This window comes from Dromaius novaehollandiae, chromosome Z, assembly GCF_036370855.1.
Source record: "Dromaius novaehollandiae isolate bDroNov1 chromosome Z, bDroNov1.hap1, whole genome shotgun sequence".
Classification (NCBI taxonomy): Eukaryota; Metazoa; Chordata; class Aves; order Casuariiformes; family Dromaiidae; genus Dromaius; species Dromaius novaehollandiae.
The window spans coordinates 82572999-82593936 of NC_088132.1; the positions used below are offsets into that span (position 1 = coordinate 82572999).

At 49.2% G+C, this 20938-nt stretch overlaps 1 protein-coding gene across 1 annotated transcript in view; it reads right to left on the reverse strand.

Moving 5' to 3' along the window:
- LOC135325110 (unconventional myosin-Vb-like) overlaps positions 1-20938 on the reverse strand; it is a 119626-nt gene that overhangs the window by 74383 nt on the left and 24305 nt on the right. The window contains exons 4-11 of the mRNA XM_064502657.1: positions 20129-20273; positions 16118-16274; positions 14128-14271; positions 13162-13243; positions 8015-8122; positions 7606-7715; positions 5432-5697; positions 1339-1420 (exon numbers count right to left, since the gene is read on the reverse strand). Of these exons, the coding sequence (XP_064358727.1) occupies positions 1339-1420; positions 5432-5697; positions 7606-7715; positions 8015-8122; positions 13162-13243; positions 14128-14271; positions 16118-16274; positions 20129-20273 (1094 nt within the window). The remainder of the gene's footprint in view (positions 1-1338; positions 1421-5431; positions 5698-7605; positions 7716-8014; positions 8123-13161; positions 13244-14127; positions 14272-16117; positions 16275-20128; positions 20274-20938) is intronic.

Here is a 20938-nt window from a genome sequence, read left to right on the forward strand (position 1 = left end):
GGAAAGTAAGAGCGTTACACTAGGAAACCATGGGACCAAAAAAAAAAAAAGTCTTTAAATGATTTTCACTAAAAAACTATTGAAGGTGTCACTGCATCTAAGCGAAAGCCATGTTCTGAAGGGCCATGAGATACATCTGGGGCTACTAAAAATCCCCTCTCCCCCTCGGGGCTCCACTGATTAAACGAGGGACCCACGGTGGGTTCACTAGCGCAAAGCCAGGCCACATCGAGCACCGCTTTGCAAACCGCGTGATCTTCCTACAAGAGAGATCGCCATCAGTACCATAACCGATTGGCGAACATCTCTATTGCAGATTCTTACTTTTCTAAAAATAGTAACAGGAAAAAAAAAAAAAAGTCTTCTTCCTATGGCTTATATCTCTCAGACCTATCCCCAGGCAGATAAATTGTCTTTGGCTATTTCTGAGATACTCTAAGCATATTAAAAAAAGATTTTTCAAGTGCACTTTTTTTCTTCAAAAGATGGCTTTTTAAAATCTCTTCAAACATGTCATCTCCGAGTTCAAGTTTATAAGCTTCAGAAGCGATAGTTGGACATCGTAAGAAAGATATGCATAGTGCAAATATAGCCCATCATTTACTTTTCATTTTTACAAGCAGTGATATGATGTATTAGAGATAGCGCAAACGTTTGCACCAGGCATATGATAGAGTGTCAAAGTGCCAAACTCCCCTGCAGTACTTAGCTGCTCCAATTTAACAGATTCTCCCTCAAATTCTGAAATCAATAGCAAGCCTCTCCCTGCCTGCAACAAGAGCAGAAGATGACCCCTTAATGATTTCATTTTCAGCCCAGGTAAGCGCTTATACCTAATAAAATAGAAGAATTTATTGTGTCATGTGTCAAAGTGAAAAAGGAGCATGTACAGTCCAGCCATTTAACCCCGAATTTTGGCCGCTGAGGTTTAAGCCACCCTTAATCAGCAAGTTTTCACTCGTGCTTTATCGCACAAGGAAAACCAGGACTCGGCACAGCCGCCGCCAGGTTCAGCTCGGTTTAGGAACGAAACCGTGCAAACCAAAGCTGGCAAACTTCTGCCTCGCTCAAAAGCACTAGTGGCCTTTGCATAAACCATTTGCAAACCTGCTTCCAGGATCAATTTCATAAATAAACCAAGTGCCACTTCCAACTTGGCCTGAGCACTTAGTGCGCAAGCCTTGCCCGGGAGAGACGGTATCGCAAGGACGGCGTTCATGCCGGCCACGAGACCTGGCCAGGCTGCAGACCGGTGCCGTTAAGGGCACAGCGGACACGCAATAATCCGGCCTTGATGAGTTTTCTAAGCTTTATGGCACGTTTCCAAGTTGACCTTACCGAGTTGAACTGCTGCTGGAGCTTTTCGTTGGCGTAGTTGATACAAAACTGTTCAAAGCTATTTACTTCAAAAGTTTCGAACCTGCAAAGCGATGAATAAATCAGCATTAAGGGCTGCCGCTTCTAAAAAATCTACTTCACTCTGCGATGGTGTCATCTACGTGACAGGAAACATCAGTTATTCAATCTCATTAAATTCCTTCCATCCCAGATCCACGCTTTATTCCTCGTACCCCAGATTTGTATCTCTCCTTTCCACGACTCAAGGGATTCGAAAGGTCTGTTCTGATAAGCACAAATCAGATATTTAGTGCAACCGTAGCTGCTTGCACATTAGACTTGGCTTGCACATTAGACCGTAGTGCTGTCTGAGACAAGAAATGTAACAACCCCTCTTGCAGAAAAATATTATTAAATATTAAGGGCACATATATTCACTGCAAAGGCGATGGTCAAACACTAGCTGCCTTTTTTTCAAAAAAGAAAACATTTTTTTAAATGCAATGCAGTAGAGCAGAAAAAGAAAAATTCATAATTACAGCCTCTGCACTGCATCCCCGAAAGCAGAAAAACCAGATGCGCGCGAGCAAGTGACTTGCCGAAAGCAGAGGCAGAAACGGTGCCTTTAGCTCCAGTTCCAACGTGCTCCCTGAAGGGACTTTGGGGCCGGTGCCAGCATGACCCCCTTTCCCCCAGGGGACACAGCTTGGACGGGGACAGCCCGGGGCGAGCCCAGCGGGGCGATGGGGCTGCAGGGACAGGCACGGGCACCAGGGCTGGCTCTTTACCCCAGCCATTAATAGTACTAGTTTTAAGGCATAGTTGGGGAAAGGGGAGGAAAAAAAAAATTAAAAAATAGAAAGTCTTCTGACAAATGACTATAAGGATTAAACTAAGGAAAGAGGTGGCAAAGTCCCCTCCACCAAATGAATAAGCTGCTGCAACAAGAAGCGCACGGCACTTTGGTTGGGCAATGGGTGCTCCAGGAGCCCCTGGGTGCTATAAGAACAGTCTCATGGCACTAAACAAATGAAGCGTTTTTTTCCCTCCCCAAATCAGTGTTTTTAGTACTTTCTGGTTACCACCTGGCTGTTACCATGTTTTGCAGTTTTTACACTTTAGGGACGTGCTATGACTTATGGACCCTCTCGGACTGCATCCCCCCAGAAACAAAACGCAGGCATCCACCAAATTTAAGCTAGTTTTTCCTCTCTCAGACCCAGGAAGGGAGAAAAACACAGGAGAAGCTTCCAGTTAATCACAGAGCCACATCAGTAAATACCTGGGAAGTAATACGAAAAGGAAAGCTTTGCTTTCGAGCATCAAAATGTTGCTTTTTCTAATCGGCCACTGCAAGGAGTCGGCTCCGAGGGAGACGATGAGAACTTGCTAATTAAGGGAACTATACCCACGCTATCTGCTAATTGGGAGAGCAGTTTGTTTCCCACTCCGAGAAGGTGCTAAGACAATATCCTAGTGGGAAAAGCAAATAAACGGCCGTTTTCTTTCAAATAGTTTCAAAGCATTCCCCTATATCTTGGTGCAAGAAAACACACGACTCACCCACCCGTCCCCTCCCGCCGGATACAGCTCTGTATTTAAGTCCATTCATATTTTTGCACAGTTATTTGCCCCATTTTGTCTTTTCTCCTTATTCTGCTGCGTGACTGGCAGATCCCAAATCTGCTGCGGCGCCAGGGCTTATACTAAAATATTTAAAGATCATAAGTAAGTCCAGCGCGCGGCTGGCTACCCTGGCGTTCACACGCCCTTTCACGCTGCAAACAGCGGAGGAATGAAAACAAACCGTCCCTGCCGAAAGCAGAAACGTCTGCAGGAATTTGCTCTTCAAAAGAATCATAAGGAGCTACCGAATTGCCCGCGAGAAGTGACCCGTGACTCCTTTGCACTGAACAGAGCAGGCCAAAACACACAGCGACCAGAAACAGCTTACAGACACGTCCCAAGCGTCGACCACCAGCACCAAGCACCGAGTGCTGCAATGGAGTAAACTATGTTTTATGCAAAGGAATGCAGCTCAATACCTTCAATTATTTATTTTTGCTAATAATTGATTCAAGTTATTCAATTATTATTTATTGCAATTCAATGCTATAAGCCTTTGAGGTGCTGCTTCTCACCCCTCAGGCGAGAGGGCCGATAACATTTGCTCTGCAACAACGCCAATCCCAACGCAGAGGTCACCTATTCCGGCCCTCTTTAACATTGCAACTATAATAAATGATGCAGGGTCATAAACACATCGCGGCTTTTAATGCTGCATGCTCTCACCCCCAAAACTAACACAAGGTTATGGATGCCGAGTACTGGAAACCCAGAGCCTCCAAGTCCACGGCTTGCATCTGCTCTATACGAACCCTCCATATGGAGACAACCCTCCTCCACCGCCCTGGGCAGTGCCCACACCGGCCATGCTCCAGCTCCTGGTCCATCTAGCTTAGCTGCCCTCCGAGAGGAAAAGGGGCAACAACAGACATTTGGAAAAAGTTCAGGATTTGGCAGAATTCATTCCCATTCCCACATAACCCACGTTTGGGATGCAGACTGCTTGCTAGGACCGCAGAGGCTCAGGGTTGCAAGCACCCCACGTCTCTCTGGTATATCGTTATTTATTATTATTGCTAACAATCATTCTTGCTAATTATTATTAGCGGGCCTGAGCACAGGCTGATTTCACTCCAGCTCACACCGCGGGACCCGAGGGGTAACGCTATCTGCTGGCTGACGTGCTTGATGCGATAGGCAGAGGAGACCTGTGCCTAGGAGGGATTTTTGTGCCACGCTAACAGGTTCTCATGCCCAGCTTAATCTCTCATGATGAGCGCTGTTCTCGAGCCTCCTTTTAGTTTCTGCTGAAAGAGCGCATCCCGTTCCCCAGTTTGGGCATCCCCCTACCTACACCACCCCACTGCAGCCACGCAGCTCCGGCTCCAAGCTTGGCTTGCCGCGTCCCAGCCGGCAGGGACACCGGCTGAAACAGCTTCTCCATCTCCCCCTCCTTTCCAACCACCCAGACTGTGCCAACTCCAGCTGGTGACTGAAGATCTTCCAGGTCCTGGGCCATCTCCCTCGGAAAGTCTGGACACATGCAAAGCTCTGCCAGCAGCCTCACCATCCCAAGCTGTCCCGTTGGGATCCCAACCCAAACAGGATCATATTCCTACTATACTTGACAAGAGTTTTCCAGGAAACCTTGCTGCGTGGCAGCAGCTGCTGATGGAGGTGAGCCAGCAGGACTACACCGATGCACCAACACTGAACCAGCGGCTGTTGCTATTCAATGGGATGCTACAACCAACAGCCCAACAGCCGGGGCTTGCAGAAACCCCATGGGAGGCTGTGTGCACGAGCAAGCATTGAGATCCAATCCCAGTAACTGAGCGGGTATTACAGCTGTAAAAGCTTTCTGCAGCTGACCCAGAGCTGCTTAGGCAGGATTTCATTCTGAACTTCACATTTACCTACATCTGATAGACCTTTACAAGGAATTTGCACCTACGCATGATCTGGGATTGAGAAAGCACAGCAACTGCACTAGCTCCAGGAGCAGGTCCCAGAGCAGCTGCAACTGGTCCATCCCACCTCGCCTCCCCTGAAACAGGAACAAGTGAGTATATTGATATATTGAGGGAGCATGGACAGTCCCTACTGTCCCACTTCTCCCTTTTCCTTGCTCCCAAAAGAGACAGGAAAGATATGGTGTAGAGGGAGGGAGAAATCCCCACACCAGGAGGCCTCTTTCCTCTTCTCCAGAAAAGGGAGTGGGAATAGTCATGTTTGTGCGGATAAACAATTCTGACAACGGAAGATGCTTTAGACTAAGAAAATTCATGTTTGTGTTTGAAGGTCTGGGGCAGGTCTGGCCCCCGTTTGCAGGGGGTGAGGAGCCTTTCCCCAGCCCATGTCAGAAGGTCGCCCTTTCCATCATTCCCACCCCCACCAGAAGCCATCAGGGACAGCTGCACGTTTAGCTCAACGCAGACACTTTGGGAGATCAAGGGCGCTCTGCTAGAAGGGTGAAACAACTCGAAGAGGTCTCCCATAACCACCTTAAAAGCAGGAGCATCCCTACCCGTAGATATCGAGCACCCCGATGAAGGAGTGCTGCTTGACGGTGGTGTGCAGGGCTTTGTTGATGTGCTGCACGATCCAGTTGAAGAGCTGGGCGTAGATGTGCTTGGCCAGGGCGTCCCTGGCGTTGAGCACCTGCTGAAGGGACATGCTCTTCACGTAGGTCTCGGCCGTGGTGACCAGCTTCCGGTGGCAGAGCCAGTGCTGCATCTGGCTGTGCTCCACACCCAGCAAGCCGCAGAAGGTGTTCAGGTGCTCGTCCGCGCTCTGCGAGGGGCACAACGAGAAATGAGCTCGGCAGGCGCTCTCCCACGCTTGCAGGGCACATCAAAAACGGCTCCCCTTCCCGCTGCTGCCATCCAACCCCACCAGTGTCCAGGGAAATGGGTGAAATGGCTCACACCTGACACTGAGCAGCGATGCTGCATGGCTTTGCTATGCCCCGGCTATCTTTAACATCTCAGTCTTCAAAAAAGAGTAGATCTGTATGGTAAGCGTCACCGGGAAACAGCCCTGGTGGCTTTGCTCCTGCTCCCATGGTGAGACCGTGTACTCCTGGAGGACGTGCTCCTCTCCCAGGGGCATTCCCCAAAACCCTTCCCACCTCAGCTCGCGTGACAAGATGACCAGGATGGCCAAGATGCCGCAGCTACAACCTCCACCGTAGGAGGCATCTAAAGCCACCAAGGGACAGGTTCAGCTCTCTGGCGTCTTTGCTCCAGAACTGCTATTTTCAACACCAAGCAGAAGCAGACCAAGACCAACAGAAGCTGAACACAAAGACAGCATGCCATCATAGTTCCCCTTCTACAGCATAACTCCACCTGTTTTGATTAACCGAGCTGCAAAGTGCGTGTTATCAGAAGGGGCTGCGTTTCACGTAATCGATAAAATGAAAAGCGAACTTCAGTTTTCTTCAGCGTATTTTTTTCCCTCATACAACCTTAGAGGAGGGACTCTCGAGTCTACTGCATTAAGGGAGCAGGCACCTTCTTTCGGACAAGGAGAAATCAGTCTCCCTTTTGCCAGTGTAATAACATCAAAAGGAAATAAGTTGTTTCCAACTAGACATGTATTTGTGTGGAAAAGGGGATGGGCTTGGGAATAGGGAGAAAAATGCATTTTCAGAGTCCTCCAGGGTGCTTTGTTGCTCTAATACATTTTTGACCATGGATTCAAAGTCCTCACAGGATTGATTTAATACCACGCAATTAAATTTGAAGGTAATTAAACAATGTGAACTCCATTACAGAACTCAACGTTTCTGGAGCAGACCAGCGTTACATATCCACGTTGCCAAATATCAAGCAAATTACCCCCAGCATCCAACTGATTGCACGCTGCATTATCTCAAGGGTAACACTAGGAGTGTGTGCCGAACCCATTTTAATATTTTAATTAGGAATAAACGATCCAGTCTGGGATGCAACAGTAATTGATAGGACAGTATTTGCCATATAATCACTATTTTTTTTCCCCCTGAACAAACACACGGAAACAGGGAAATGACTGCTAAGGCATCTTTGGTCTTATTTATTCCTACTAATTAAGTGCAGTACTTTGCAGTCGTGCATCGATCTGTGCAGTTCTCCTTCAAACACCTGATGGCCGCATTCCCGAAAGCGGCCTCACTCATTTCAGCACCAGTCTCCAGCAACAAAAAAACCCAAAACAAACAAAAAACCCCACCATTCTGCCTATTTTTCCTTAAATCCCCCCCTCCCTGCTGGACCTACATGCTGGTGGCACTGGAAGATTTGCCAGCTGGGTCTGCAGCAAAGGTGGTTGGGGAAAATTAACACCTTCTGCTGCTGGGAGTCACTGGTCCCCCAGCACTTTACACGCTAAGGGTGGCCAAGAAAACAGAAAAAGCTAAAGCCAAGCTGGGGCTCAAGGCAGTACGTGATATTTGTGGCTCTTTTTAAAGCGAGGAAGGAATCGTGCTGCTCACAGGCAAGCTAGCGATGAGGAACAGGGCGCTGTTTCCCAGGGGGGAGAAACGAGTCGGCCGGGAAGTAACGCTTGATGGGTTCCCAACCAAAAGCAGAGGGAAACAGGAGGAAAAGGATTCCCTACGGATACGTGCTGAGGTCTTGTGAAGCACGAGGCATCCAAACCAGCCGGGAGAACACTAAATTGCACAGGCAGCTTCTCCCACCCTTGCCGGTGACCTACCGATATGCTACAGGCATCTCCATCGCGTTCGGCTTGGATGTCCAGGTTGCCCAGGTGCAGAATGGCAGCGATTATCCTGAAGATGGTGGTCTGGTGGGACTCCTTCACTCCTGCGGGAACAAGCAAGACCCGATTTGCACGGCACGACGCCAACCGTGGTTTTCAAACCCCCGTCCCCAGCGTTTGGCTTAATTTCCGTGCTGGCGTGCGGGCTTCCAGAAGAGCCTCAGCAAACACCGTTGCGCAGAAGCGACAGCCAAGGCCACCACGGGAGATCTTCGTATCCACCATGATGCTTTTATCCCTGGGATAAAATCCCTGGACTCGGCTCCTCGTTGCTGCTGTTCAGCAAAACACCGAAGCCGTTTGCGAGAGGCTCCATCCCGGGAGCCCGCGCGAGAGCCCTTACCGAGCAGGGCGAAGGCGTGCCTGGTCTTCTCCAGGTCCTCGGCATCATCCACACCCTCGATGGACACGTCGCCTCCCTGCGAAGCGTAGAAGAAGTCTTCGGCACACGCTGGGGGAGGAGAGAGCAGAACGAACGCGTCAGCGAGCCGGCACAACGCTAACATCACGCCAAACGGCGAGTCGCTGCCCGAGCCAGATGCAAAACTCTCCATCCATCCCACCGCATCGAAGCCTTGGTCTGGTTCATAAGCTACCTGCTAAACCTTACATATACATATGAATATATATATATATATATTTTTTTTTTTTTTAAATATGTGTATATGTATATACACACGTTTATATATACACACATACATGTTTGCATATATATGCATAAAGTGTGCGTGCATGGATTTATATAAAAATGAAGTTTAGCAGGCAGCTTTTATGCACACATACATAGCAGGGACTCCGGGAAGATTTTAACATGCACAAAAACATTTTTTCCCCCCAAAGTATAATGAACATAATGAGGAAAAACCACGCAGTCCACATCAGGCTGCTGGTAACCTTTCAAATCACTGCAGTCTGCGCTTTTCTGACTTACGTTGCCTCTCCCTTCGCAGCCCCCCCACAGGCTTTTACATTAACTGCACTTTCAAGCCGCGAGAAAAACATTTAATTCTTTTTTAAGCATATATTCCCCTGGGATCGAGGGGTGTTGCTACCCAAACTCCGCTCGTTGCCAAAGCGTCGGAAACCGGGGACAGAAAACCCGGATTGGGGTCAGCGAGCCGACTGCCATCCCGGCTCCGAATGATCCCAGTTCGGGGGGGCTTTGCCCAACCTGACCTTAAATATCTCAAATAACCGAGGCTGCAAAGTGGCTCCTTTTGGAGGACGCTGCTGATTTGAAGCCCAATTTCAAGCACCGATTTGCTGCTGCTCCGACGCAGAGCCCCGCGCAGCAGACGCCAAGGCATCGCTCCCTCGGGCCGTCGTGCACCTGGGGCACGGCTCACAGCCCTCTCTGTTATAAACTACTTCAACATTGGTCTTTCAATAGGGGTACAATGATTTTAGTAGCCATGCAGGTGAGTCACTGCTACCCGTTAAGCATTTTATTGCTTCGTGCTGTCGCTCGGACGTCCTCAAGTTGGATGCCGCAGTGGGAAAGGGCTCCGCGCAGCGCGTGGACGCCCATGGCTTAAAGCACACATCTGCTTCCTCGTTTAAACTTTTCAGCACGTTTCCTGCACTGCTGGAATCGACAGGAATTTCATATTCAAAGAAAGTGAAGGAAAAGACGCTTAAGGCTTTGATCCTCAAGACCTGCCCCGGTCCTAGCGGTAGTTACAGCACAGAAGGAAACCACTTGGATGTCTCACCCAGGAGCAGCCTGGCACAGCGGTGCTGGCACATCCCCACGACCAGCCCGTGTCCAAAACCCTCTGCAGGACACAAACCAGCTCCTGAGCTCACCCACGCGTTGGTAGGAGCATCCAGCGCCGCTCTTCACCCCATCCCCACGACGAAGGCCAAAAACTGCTGCTTACGGGTTCGCTTTGCAGGACTCAAGGCTAAAGCTCCTGCTTGATTTCCAGGATTTTGCAATAGAGTACAGAACAACAATTCCTCCTACGTGCAGGACCCAAAGGAGAAGCAACTTTGGGGATGGAAAATATACGTCCTGCTCTCAGTTTGAGAGGTGGCTTTTTACACCAAGATACTCCCTGCGTTGCGTAACGCTTGTCAAGTCACGGTTGACACGTAGGTGAGGGAGAGCTCACATGAGGAAGCAAGCTTGGGTTCCAGCTAGCCCTCTTGAGGCATAAACGAGGGAACCTGATGCAAAGTTCGTAACAAGGAAACCCTTAAAAGAAAAAGTGAATTGCACGTATGTACGCGCACATGCACAAAACGCCCAACGCTATTAACTGAACAAGTCGGTGCAGAGCAGGGTTCACCCGAGAACAAAACCGCTCTGAGCCTGGGAATTGCCATCTCTGGTCCAGGCAGCTCTGGACAGCCCGGTGCCACCAGAAACCAGGCCACCAAGCTGGAGGACATGGCCCCACAAGCCGTACGCAAAGCACCGCAGCAGAGCAGATTGCAACAGCCAGGAACAAAGCTCAGGGAGGTATTTCCAAGTCGCTGCAAGGTGACGATTGTGAAACGCAAAAAAGACAGCTTTAATTTTGACAGGATTGCTTCTTTTTCCAATGGTTTTGTTTTAACTAAATGCACCAGCTCAGCATCAAGCAAAAAAGCGGTCTGAGCACATATTCGTGCTTGCCATGATACAGTGAACAAGGGAGCGCCACGGGAAAGCACAGCTGATGGCCACGGGCACTGGCACCACGACATTTTGAGCTGAAACGAGCCAAGGCAGCTTCCCCTCCAGGGAAATGCCTCGTGGCCTCACCACCAGTCCCACCACCTCCTGTGCCGCCAGCTGCTGCCATTACGCATTCTCCCTTCGGATGCTGAAGCTGAAAGCCGCAGTCATAGGAGCGTAAAGATGTCCTGGATGACGCATTGGGAGACAAGGAACTCTCTCAGCCTTCAATATGAGCAGTCACTACTAGCAGAAACCACGCTTTTCACAAGTCAGGCTTAGGAGAACTTAAATCTCCACGGATCCACATGCTCCCCAAGGAAAGAAAGGTGGTCGCACAGCTGGAGTTCTACCACATCAATTCATTTCAGTTTCAGTTAAAGCCATTTATTTCTTATTTTAGGATGCCAGCAGACAACAGCCTTACTCAGGATATTCTCATTAAAACGAGCCAGGTAACCCACCGATAGAGATTCTTGGAGGTGCTCTTAGGGCCCAGCGGTGGCATTTTGGGTTGCGTGAACTTGCAACGGGGACCAAACACATGGTTACGTCACTGGCTCTGCAACCGCAGCTGGGAAGCCACCATGAGAGGTCTATTATTTTGCAGCACTTATAAACCAGTGAAGATGCCCACCAGGAAAAGAGACATCCTCTACTTCACTTAATCAGCCAAGGGGGTGATAAGTATTGTATGACCCTAATCTCATTAGGGCTCACACCTTCCCCATAAGAAAACAGAACAAAACCAGGAGTGCTTCCATTTCAAAGGTTTACAGGCACTTGGCAAATGCCCCCAACATGCCTAAGGTCACCCAGAAAGTCATTAGTTGAGAATTACCCAGTAACCAAAGGTCTCTCCACTGATTTAATATTGTTTCCTAGCAAATTGCTTAGTCCTTGCACGCTTATTTCTGCCCAATCTGCAAAACACATTAGCAAAAATGTGGAAAGATTTCCATGCTAACAACTCACACACCTCACCCAAGCTTTTTCATGATAATGTCGATATTTCTAGCGATACAAAACATTTTGGATTTTCATAAAACTCAAAAACAATACTTTATAATCATTATTGACAAGACTGTAGCTAGTCTAGAGCTATTTTTAAGTCTGAATTTGAATCTTCTACTCCAAACAAATACAAAATTGTGGGAAAATTGTGGGACCGCGGTCCCTTGGTGTGTCCCGGCCCTAGCACGGGAGCATCTGAAAGTACTACAAAAGGCCAGAAAAGAAAAATGGAAGCAAACCATAGGAGATCCCTGGCAGGAGATGAAGCAAACACAAGGGAGGTCTCACCTCTGGGTTGCCAGCTCAACAGGTTTCACCCTCGTAACACCAACACCCATAGCATCGTCCTCTCATTTTATCGTAAGAGTAAAACTTGGGTTTTCTTCTAGACGTGTGAGCTTATGTGCTCCAAATGGGCACAGACAAGGAATGCCTTACTGTACCAGGGATAAATGTTCACCCCAAAACCTAGCTCTCTCAGGTCCTGAAACCAGCTACTAGCATCTGCCGATGCCCCGTTAGCCTACCTTGGAGGTCCACAGTGTGTCCATATTAAAAAAATAAAGCAAGCTGGAAAGGTGCCCTTCAGGAACCCTGATCTACATGTCTTACGCACCGTGGATGCATTAAGCTGCCCCAGTAGGTGGTGAGGAATTTATTCAATAAGGATCACAGAAAAATGCACGTTGGAAGAGACCTCAAGAGGTCAGAAATGTAATTATAACGCTTCTGAGTTATTATTAGTAAGTTATAAGCAACGACAAATCAAAACATCACAAGTTTTAAACACAAGTTCCTGCAAAAACCACTCAAGACATATAGACAGCTCAAAAAGCTGGGTCACAGGAGCCAACTATGGACTCCCGAAAGAGCACTAAGATCAAAACCGCGATAGGAAAACGCATCCTCAGGAGCATCAGTAGCTTCTGCACCGATACTCTTCCCCCCCAAAACTCCCCAGGAAGGCAGAGGACAGACCCTCTCTGCAGAGGGAACGACCAGCCAGACAGGGAATGTGGAAATCCTGTTTTTGTGAGGGAACGACTGCCCATTTGCCTTGGTCACTTTAACGGGCTCGTGCATCTTTTTAAACACCTAGAAGCACGTTTTAAGCCTCACTTCTCTTTTTAGGCAACAGCAAATAGTCAAGATCAAAAATTCATTACACCACTTCTCTGCAACCCCAGGCGCAAGTGCTTATTCAAGTGCCGTACAGAGGTTTGCTACAAATCCTGGAAAAACCCAGAATCAGGAGGCATCCCAGGAATTAACCAATGACAGCAAAACTAAAAGGAAAATAGAGTCAAAGGACAAAACTGCTCCTGCCAAAAGACTGACCAGGTCAACCTCCAGTCATGCTTTAAAATAGCGATCTTCACGCAATTTCACACGAAGTGAACCCACGGTCTACCTCCACCTCTTAGCACCTACCACAGCATGTTGTTTCTCAGCGTTTGTGCAGGCAGTTTCTACAAAAACGTAAGGCTTCTCCTCCTCCCCAACCACGGACAACCTCACGCAATGGGCCGCAACCCCTCCTGGGCTTCACATCTGCAGAAACCCAGCAGCACTGCCTACCACAACACAAACTTCTCCACGCGTTGGTGCAACAAGCCTCAGCTAAGAGGCTCTTGAGATACATGGGCATCACCAGCACAAACAAGCCCTTCAAGGCCATCCGCCTTCGCACCGAGCCGGCGCACGCGATCTATGCAATGAAATACATTTCCAACGCCACTACGTTTTCCAGTTGCCACCATAACCAGCAGCACGCCAGCGCGTCTCTCGGCCCCCGGGGACGCAGGAGTACTTACTTAGTGCAAGGTCTTTAAATTCTGGAAGACTTGCTGAGGCACAAAGCTGATAGAAGATGTGGTAGTTCCTCTCGTCCTCCGCCTGACGGGTGAGACACAAATTAATGGAGGGAACAACCTAAATCCAAGTCAGGGAGGCCAGTTAGCATGTCCAATAGATGCTCATTCCTCTGAAACAAGCTCAATAAAATGATCATCCAGCCTGTTGTGGGGATCATCAGGAAAAACTGCAAAGGAGCGAGTCCCACCATACGAAAAAAGAAGCTTGATCCACCAGGAAAGCTACAGCTTGCTTCAGAGTGTGCAAGGAGTCCTTAAACACCAGCATGCTGCCGTGCATTTTGAATTTAATGCACAAAGCCATAGAGCCTCAACCTTACATATTCGCATTTTGGCCCACCTACACGGCAGGGAACATGTTTGTTATTCACCCATGTGTTTCTTTTTAAAGGATAACTGTGCTGCTAGGAGACAGATCAGCCTGTTTTAAGTTCTGCCTTGACCTTCGATATGAGAAAGCATGAGATTATCAGCAGGACTGACACATTTACGAATGTTACACGATGCATCTGCCAGCAGTAATACAAGCCGGGAAGTGATGTCTTGCATTAATCCTGTATAACCAAGTTACAGGGTGGCTGCTGGACAGATGAGTTGGGGCAAAACCAGACCAGCTTCTCAGATGCACTTGACCCAACACACGGGGTTATCTACAAAACTACAGAGCTCAGGTAACTTATGCATTTGAAAGAAGGAATTACATGAAATACCAAATACTTCAGGAAGAGTTAAAAAACACCAGCAAAAAGTGATCCCGCTTATATCTCAGAGTTTAATTTAGACTCCAAAGCAATATTTTCTTCAGCAAGGGGATTTTTCTTCTAATCCAAAGAAAAGACCCAGACTATTAAATTCCAAAAGCAGAGAGCCAGAAAGAAAGAAAGAAAAAAAAGCACATCTCCTCACCTGGAACACAACTCTTGATTTTTCCAACAGATAGGTCCTCATGTTGGCACCAATGATATGGTATCTTTTATCGAAGCCGATCTGAATGTATTTCCCAAAGCGGCTGCTGTTGTCATTCCTTGTTGTTTTAGCATTTCCAATTGCCTGCATGAAACAGAATTAAACATTAAAAAGAAAGCCCTTTTTCTGGGTTTGTACATCAGCTCCAAAACAGAGATTTGGCTTTCTTTAGCCAAATAAATAAATAAATCACTGTCACATAAATAGTTATGGGAGGACTGGAGAAAACCCCCGTCTCAGATGGGCGAAGGCAGAACCTGAGCCCTGACGACAGCGGAGCAGCCACACAACATTGGAGAGGACACCATTACTGTATGAATACTGCTTCCATGGATTTTTCTTCCATAGAAATTCCGGAAACACCATGCTTTCAATAAGCAGGTCATCAACATCCCAACGGATTAACCCGACCCAAGCAGATTTGATACCCCACCAAGCTTGGCTGCTGGCACTCCCCATGATGCACACATGCTGGGAGGAGAGATTTGGGCAAAGAGTATCTCCCCAGAGGCACGCAGATATTCGTATGTATTGGGAGGATTTATCCCTGTACGTCTGGCTGACGACAAACAGTTCACTAATTCCAATCTCTTCCAAAGCCAAGCTCTGCTGAATTAAAAATCTGCCATTAAGACATAATCCCCGAGAGTCCCAGCTTCAGGCAGCACCATGAAAATCTCCACTGCTGGCACCTGAGCTGGAGGGACGGAGAAACAGCAACACTGTCAACACCGGCGGCTCTGCCGGAGGGAACGTGGGAAAGGGACAATCAGCTGCAGGCTCGTGCTTCGCTCCAGGCACAGCGGAGGCAGCAGCAGGAACGGCTGTACAGGAAAAACACTTGGCACCTCTCAAAGTGGAAGAGAGAAGCCATCAAGAAAGGACAGAAGAGGGTGAACACGAGCCTTCCTTCCAGATCCCTACATGGATGCAGGCAAGATAAGACTAACCTTGGACTAACCAACCAGACCTTAGACTAACCAACCAGACCGCCTTTGGCTTGCTTTGCAAACCGGGTCGTGCATTGGCCATGTTCTCGGCTCTTTCCAACAAAGACAGCTTCCCTGGCCCAAAATAGTTAGAAATTACATCCAGAAACAAATGCAGGAAAAAAGAAAGCAAGATGGCAATAACATTACGGGCTCCTATCACATCATGGTTGTTCCTTGCATGCTCTTAAGCGTTCCCCGTTCCCTCACAAGGTGCTGAGAAAGAGGCACACCAAAGAGGTGCTGCGCTAGGAAGCCCATCTACAGGCTAAGCCCAGAAAGGACGATGCTACGCTCAGTTAGAGCCACACTGGTACAGCCCGCCTTTAAAAAAAGGAAGTGCTGAAGCATGATGGGCTTATCTCACCTTGAAGAAACCCACGTCTTATTTCCATACGGACTTGAATATTTTGCAAGCAAGAGTCCTTGGACTCCAAGGTCTGGTGGAAAAATGGGATTTAGGCACTCGAACACTTACCATCTACCCACAGCGTGGAGGAGCTGGAAGGGAGCTTTCCCTTCCCTTTATATTTGCAAAAGGAAAAAAACATGCAGTTGTATACTTTACACTGTAAAGTGTTTTTACTGTATGCTTTATAACAGCCACAGACAAGTACCAAAAAACAGGGCCACGTTGAAATATTCGGAACAGATTAACCAAACAGCCTCTTTTTTCCCCCTTATTTTATGCATACGAAAGGCACAAAAGAGGAGAACGTGCTACAAGGTGGCAAGAGCAGGAAGATGAAGCAGATAAGCTAGCAATGAAGCTACCAGCAGGTTTCCGTGTTTTCAGACCTCTCGGAGTCGCTCCGAGGCTGGAAAATGGGGCTGGCTCACCAGCCTGCGCGGCTCGCTCTTTTAGCGACGAGTGGGGAAGAAACGGAGACCACTGCAAGCCGGGTGAAGGGAACGATGCAGGTTGCCCGGGCGGACTTTACCTCCATAATGGGGCTCGAGGCAAGGACTTTGGCTTCGATGTTGGTCTCGCTGGCGGAGCCCCCGACGGTGGCGAAGAAGCGCATGGCGTACTTGGCGGAGACGGTCTTGCCAGCGCCCGACTCGCCGCTCACGATGATGGACTGGTTCTTCTCGTCCCTGGGGCGGAGGAGGAGAAAAGCTGCCGTGAGTTGATCTGTTTTCTCTTTAATCGTTTGCACCGTGCAATAACCCTCCATGCTCACATGTCTCCCTCACTTCTTTTAGCCTTATGGATGCCGAATTCACTCTAGACTCTACCAAAGGAAAGGTGAATAACACACAATTGCAAAACATCCCGTAACAGGCAAAACCCCAAAGGGAGCAAGGAAGCGCTGCACGTCCCCAAATGTCACCCAGCTCCTTTGGAGGGGGACGAAGCCCCCCACGAAGCACGGTTGCTTTCGGGACACCCAGAACGTGCAACCTTGCGCTCTGACACCTCTTCGTTATAACATACATACATACATACATATATATGTACACATCCCTTGCCATATTTTCGAAAGTGGGAAAGGTATTTTCAGGAGGATTTTGCTTCTTTTTGGGTGGAGGAAAGGCTCAGGAGGAAGAAGCAAGAGGATAATGAGCATAAAACCAATTTCTGGTAGAAACCACTAAAGGGAAATTTCTTCAGCTTCCCAAGTTTTGCAAAACAAAACAGATTTCCACAAGGGCCCAGCCATGGAAAAACGCACAGCCTCGTCTCCCTTTGTGCAGGTACCGAATCTGCTAATAAAGGAGACGGGTGCATCGGCATCATGATAATGAAACGCAAGCCGGTGCAGCCAGGGCATCCCCGAAGCTGCCGTGAGATCGCTCCCCCCAGCTGCCCCGCGCACCCTCCGCAATCGAGCACGTATATCGCAATTTCGTCCAAGCTCAAGGTGACTGCGTTTTCTTCCAAAATAATTAAGCCAAGCATAATATTTGGGTGCAAAACACAACTTGCACCCGCTTCCCACTGAGCCGATCCCCAGCAGCATGCAGGTTTTTCAGGGAGCGACTCCCAGCGTTCCTCGCTGACACGGGACCTCCCGGCCCCGCGCTTCCTGGGGAAAGCTCAGTATAGGTGTGATCGTTAATGTAGCTTAAAAAATTGTTTCTGCCGGGAAGTGTTAATATTTGCAAAGGCGTGAGCAACGCTTGCCGTTTGCATCGCTCGCCGTTTGCATATGCAAATACTGCTAAGGCTGCGAGCTGCATGCAAACAGCATCAGCTGAGTTTTCTTTATCAAGACTGATAATTAAGACCTCTCCATGCCCGTTGTCACCTCTGCTGTAACTCTTCCGTGCCAGCTATTAGGTGCGGTCGCAGCGCAGATCAGGTCTGGCCACAAACCGCCGTGTCCGTGATATCCCCAGTGGTTCCTCTCTCCCTCTGGCTTTTCTTTTCTAAAGCACCGCTGTTCTCCAAAGGACACCGAGCCTAGCGGATAATTACGCGACGAAAACCACAGCAAACACTGCTTACAGCTCATGCAGTCAGACACCAGCATGTTCACGTGTTTCTTTTCCAATGAAATACCCTTGAAAACGCGCCGGCCGATGCTCTCCTCCTCCGCAGCAGCGCCGGAGGCACGCGGAAGCATTGGCCAACGTCTCCAAGCAGACGCTGCTCAAAATCCAGATCAAACAAAGGCTGCAGAGATTTTCCCAAGTCACGCTGATACCCTTCTCCTAAGGAAATCACCAGCGGGAGCAGCAGCTTTAAGCCGACAACTGAACGACACCTCGATGACCAAAACCCCGCGCTAGAAACGCCGCTGCTCCGGAGCGCGGTACCGCAAGCAACCGCGGGCAGAGCCCCGGGGGCTACGAGGGGCCACTCGAGCACTAATCCCCGCCGTGACACCGATTCCCGCGTCGCAGGACGGCTCGACGCCCGTCATCATGTTTAACCTACTTCTTGAGGGCGTTCGGAGGATTAGCATCCGTAAAGCAGCCCGGGGATTAGAGGTGCTGCGAGTACCACTTCGAGGCGCACGCGGTTTCGGCACTGCTGTTTTCCAGCTGTAACGCGCGCCGCAAATGAGGTGCAACAGGGCCAGCTGAGCCTGTGCCGGTTTAACGCCAGCGGATGACTGTAAAAAGCCACTTTGTACTTTTTTTGGTATGTTTTAATTTACATTCACCAGCCCCCCCACCCCAGAGAGCGTGAGAAATTGGATTGCTTAAGCTAGTGCATGAGTAGATCAGTTTGGGTTCATTTTCAAACCAAAAGCCAGAAGCAAAGGAAATCCTCCACACACATCCACAGCAGAGGTGTGCCAGAGCGTTCACCCCTGAGCGGAGTGATGGCAGTGCTCGGTGAAGTGACCAAGGGAAGAGCCCGCAAGCAGCCACTGTTTTGGAGGGGCAGTCGCTGCCCGCGGGAGACCCTCTCCCTGCTCCGACCAGCAGCCCCTGGGACTCGGCCGGCGGCACACAGCCCCGCTCCACTGCATCATCCCACTCAGCGCTGCTCAATTTTGCATTTTATTAAGCCTAACGCGGGCACGTCCCGGCAGCCTCAGTTGAGGCCCACGGCAAGCGCTCAGAGGCTTCACCCCCAGCTTTGCCCCAGGCGGGATCAGGCGTAGCTCTACGCTGCGCAGCCCAGCCCGCCCGCGGCACTTATATACACTAATAAAGCCAGAAGAAAACAAACAGAAACAATCAGCAGATCCTGCCTTTTGCACCAGAGCGGAGCTATTTCGGGTGACTTCACGCTTCCTGATTATATCCTTGCAATTTGCCTTATCAAAACGGCGTCGCACCCTGCCCTCTGCCTTATCTCGACGCTCAGGTCCGCAAAGCTCTGCCCTCCGAGCTGCCGAGAGTCGGCAAAGCCCGGCTGTCCGCGTGCGGCCCCAGACCCTCCGGCAAGCACCACTTCGGCGAGGCCTTTTCCGCAGGATTTATCACCCCAACGCGGTGTCCGATCCCACGGGAGCAGCTCAGCACGCGCCAATTTAAGCCCTGCTCTGCCACCCGAGCTGCAAAAATATTATCGTGCACGCACATGTAAATGCACGAACATGAAGTTCCTCGTTCTCAAACCCGAAGCTCGTGCAACGCCATGCCGCAAGCGAGTTGGCGCGGCCGCGATCTCCCAGGGCCTCCGGCACGCTATTTACTCAGCGCCTTTTTGTTCAGCGCCGGAGATAGTGTCCAAGCAATCTGCTGTGCGGCAAGAGCGTTTCACTTGCTGGATTTTCCCACCTGCACTGGGGAAACTCTCATTGAGGGGAATTCACCCTGGTCAGTACAAGTCACTGCTCGGTTAAAATAAAGCGCGAGTCCAGACAACTAGCATGCAACGATCCCCAGCACAACAGCCTTCAGCTTTCTCTCCCAACGGCATCCAAACCCACCGCTTCCCCTGTTTTTGTGGATTTAAGGCAGGCTTTATGCTAGCAGTGTACTTTGCCTTAATGCACCACAAGGGACCAAAACGAGGAGCTAAGCCAGCCCAGACATGTTCTTTCTACACCCCGAAATAAAACGTTGCAAGAACCATTGCCTCCAATGATAACGTCATTCTCAAAGCTCCTGCCTAGCGCATATAACGAATCAAATTCAGATCTAGGAGGGGGGAACACAGCCAGACTCCCCAGAAAACAAGTAAAAACCACTTGGAAAGATGCTTGTGCGGCTTGGAGCGCTCGCTGTTCTGCGGCGGAGACAGCAAAGCTAGGTTATAAAAGAGATCATTGCAACCAGCAGAAGGAACCAGCAAGAAGGACCAGGCAAGACGACCCATAAATACCTCCAGGTCCATATACAGTACATATCTGCTTTTTTTTTTCTCTCTCCTTTTTCTTTTTTCCTAACACATAGGGCTACATCACAGAAGACAGCATATTCTCAGAGATGAAAGTCTAGATGTCCCACCCTGTTGTCCATGACCTCCCTTTCATCGTGCATTTGCCCACCTCCGGCGCGTGGGCCGACAGCTCCAGGCAGACGGCGTTCACCGAGCGCCCACTCACCTGGCCATCTGCTTATAGGCTTCTTCAGCCACCGCGAAGATGTGAGGATCCATGTCCCCCATGTTTTGGCCGCTGTAGGCGTAGATGACATCTTGTTCGTAGATTGGCAGCTGCTCGTAGGGATTGATGGCAACAAGCACAATACCTTAGAACAGAGAAATGCACAGATACGTTAAAGACCAAACACAAAGCTACATTAGTCCATGCTTTGGAGGGCTTCATTTTGATTGATTTTTTTAATATGATGCTTGGAAAAAAGGGGATGGGGAGGAAAAGGGAAAGGGAAATTCTTATCTCCGCATCTTCATGAAAGTGTGATGCTTTGACAGCGAGGCAATAAGCTCCAGTACAGCTATGGAGAAAGAAAATGAAACTAGTAAGGAAAGTGTATATTTAAGTCTCCATTGTGCAAAGCTTGACTTTTCAGAAGGTCTGAGAAGAAGGGCTAAGCAATGCCTGAGCCATAACTTCAGAAAAGCAATTCCTATGCAGCCAAAGCAAACAAATATCACGGATTTTCCCACGGCTTAAATTCCGAGCAAAAGCTCCTAACAAAGAGCACACTCAAATCAAAATGAAACGGATAAATCACAGCAAGGGAACACCAGGGACGGAGCTTTAAAGTCTCCCTTTGCTCTCGCTGTAGGAAACCCGTGCCTGGAGGAGGAGAGCCGTGAATTAGAGGCACATCCATCTGCGGCGAGAGCTGGGGCGACAACTCGCTCTCGAGAGCAATTCATGCAGCCGGCGATGCTGGAACATTCCCAAGTTCCAGCTCTGAAGTATCTTCAGATTTTGTGGGTTTAAAAA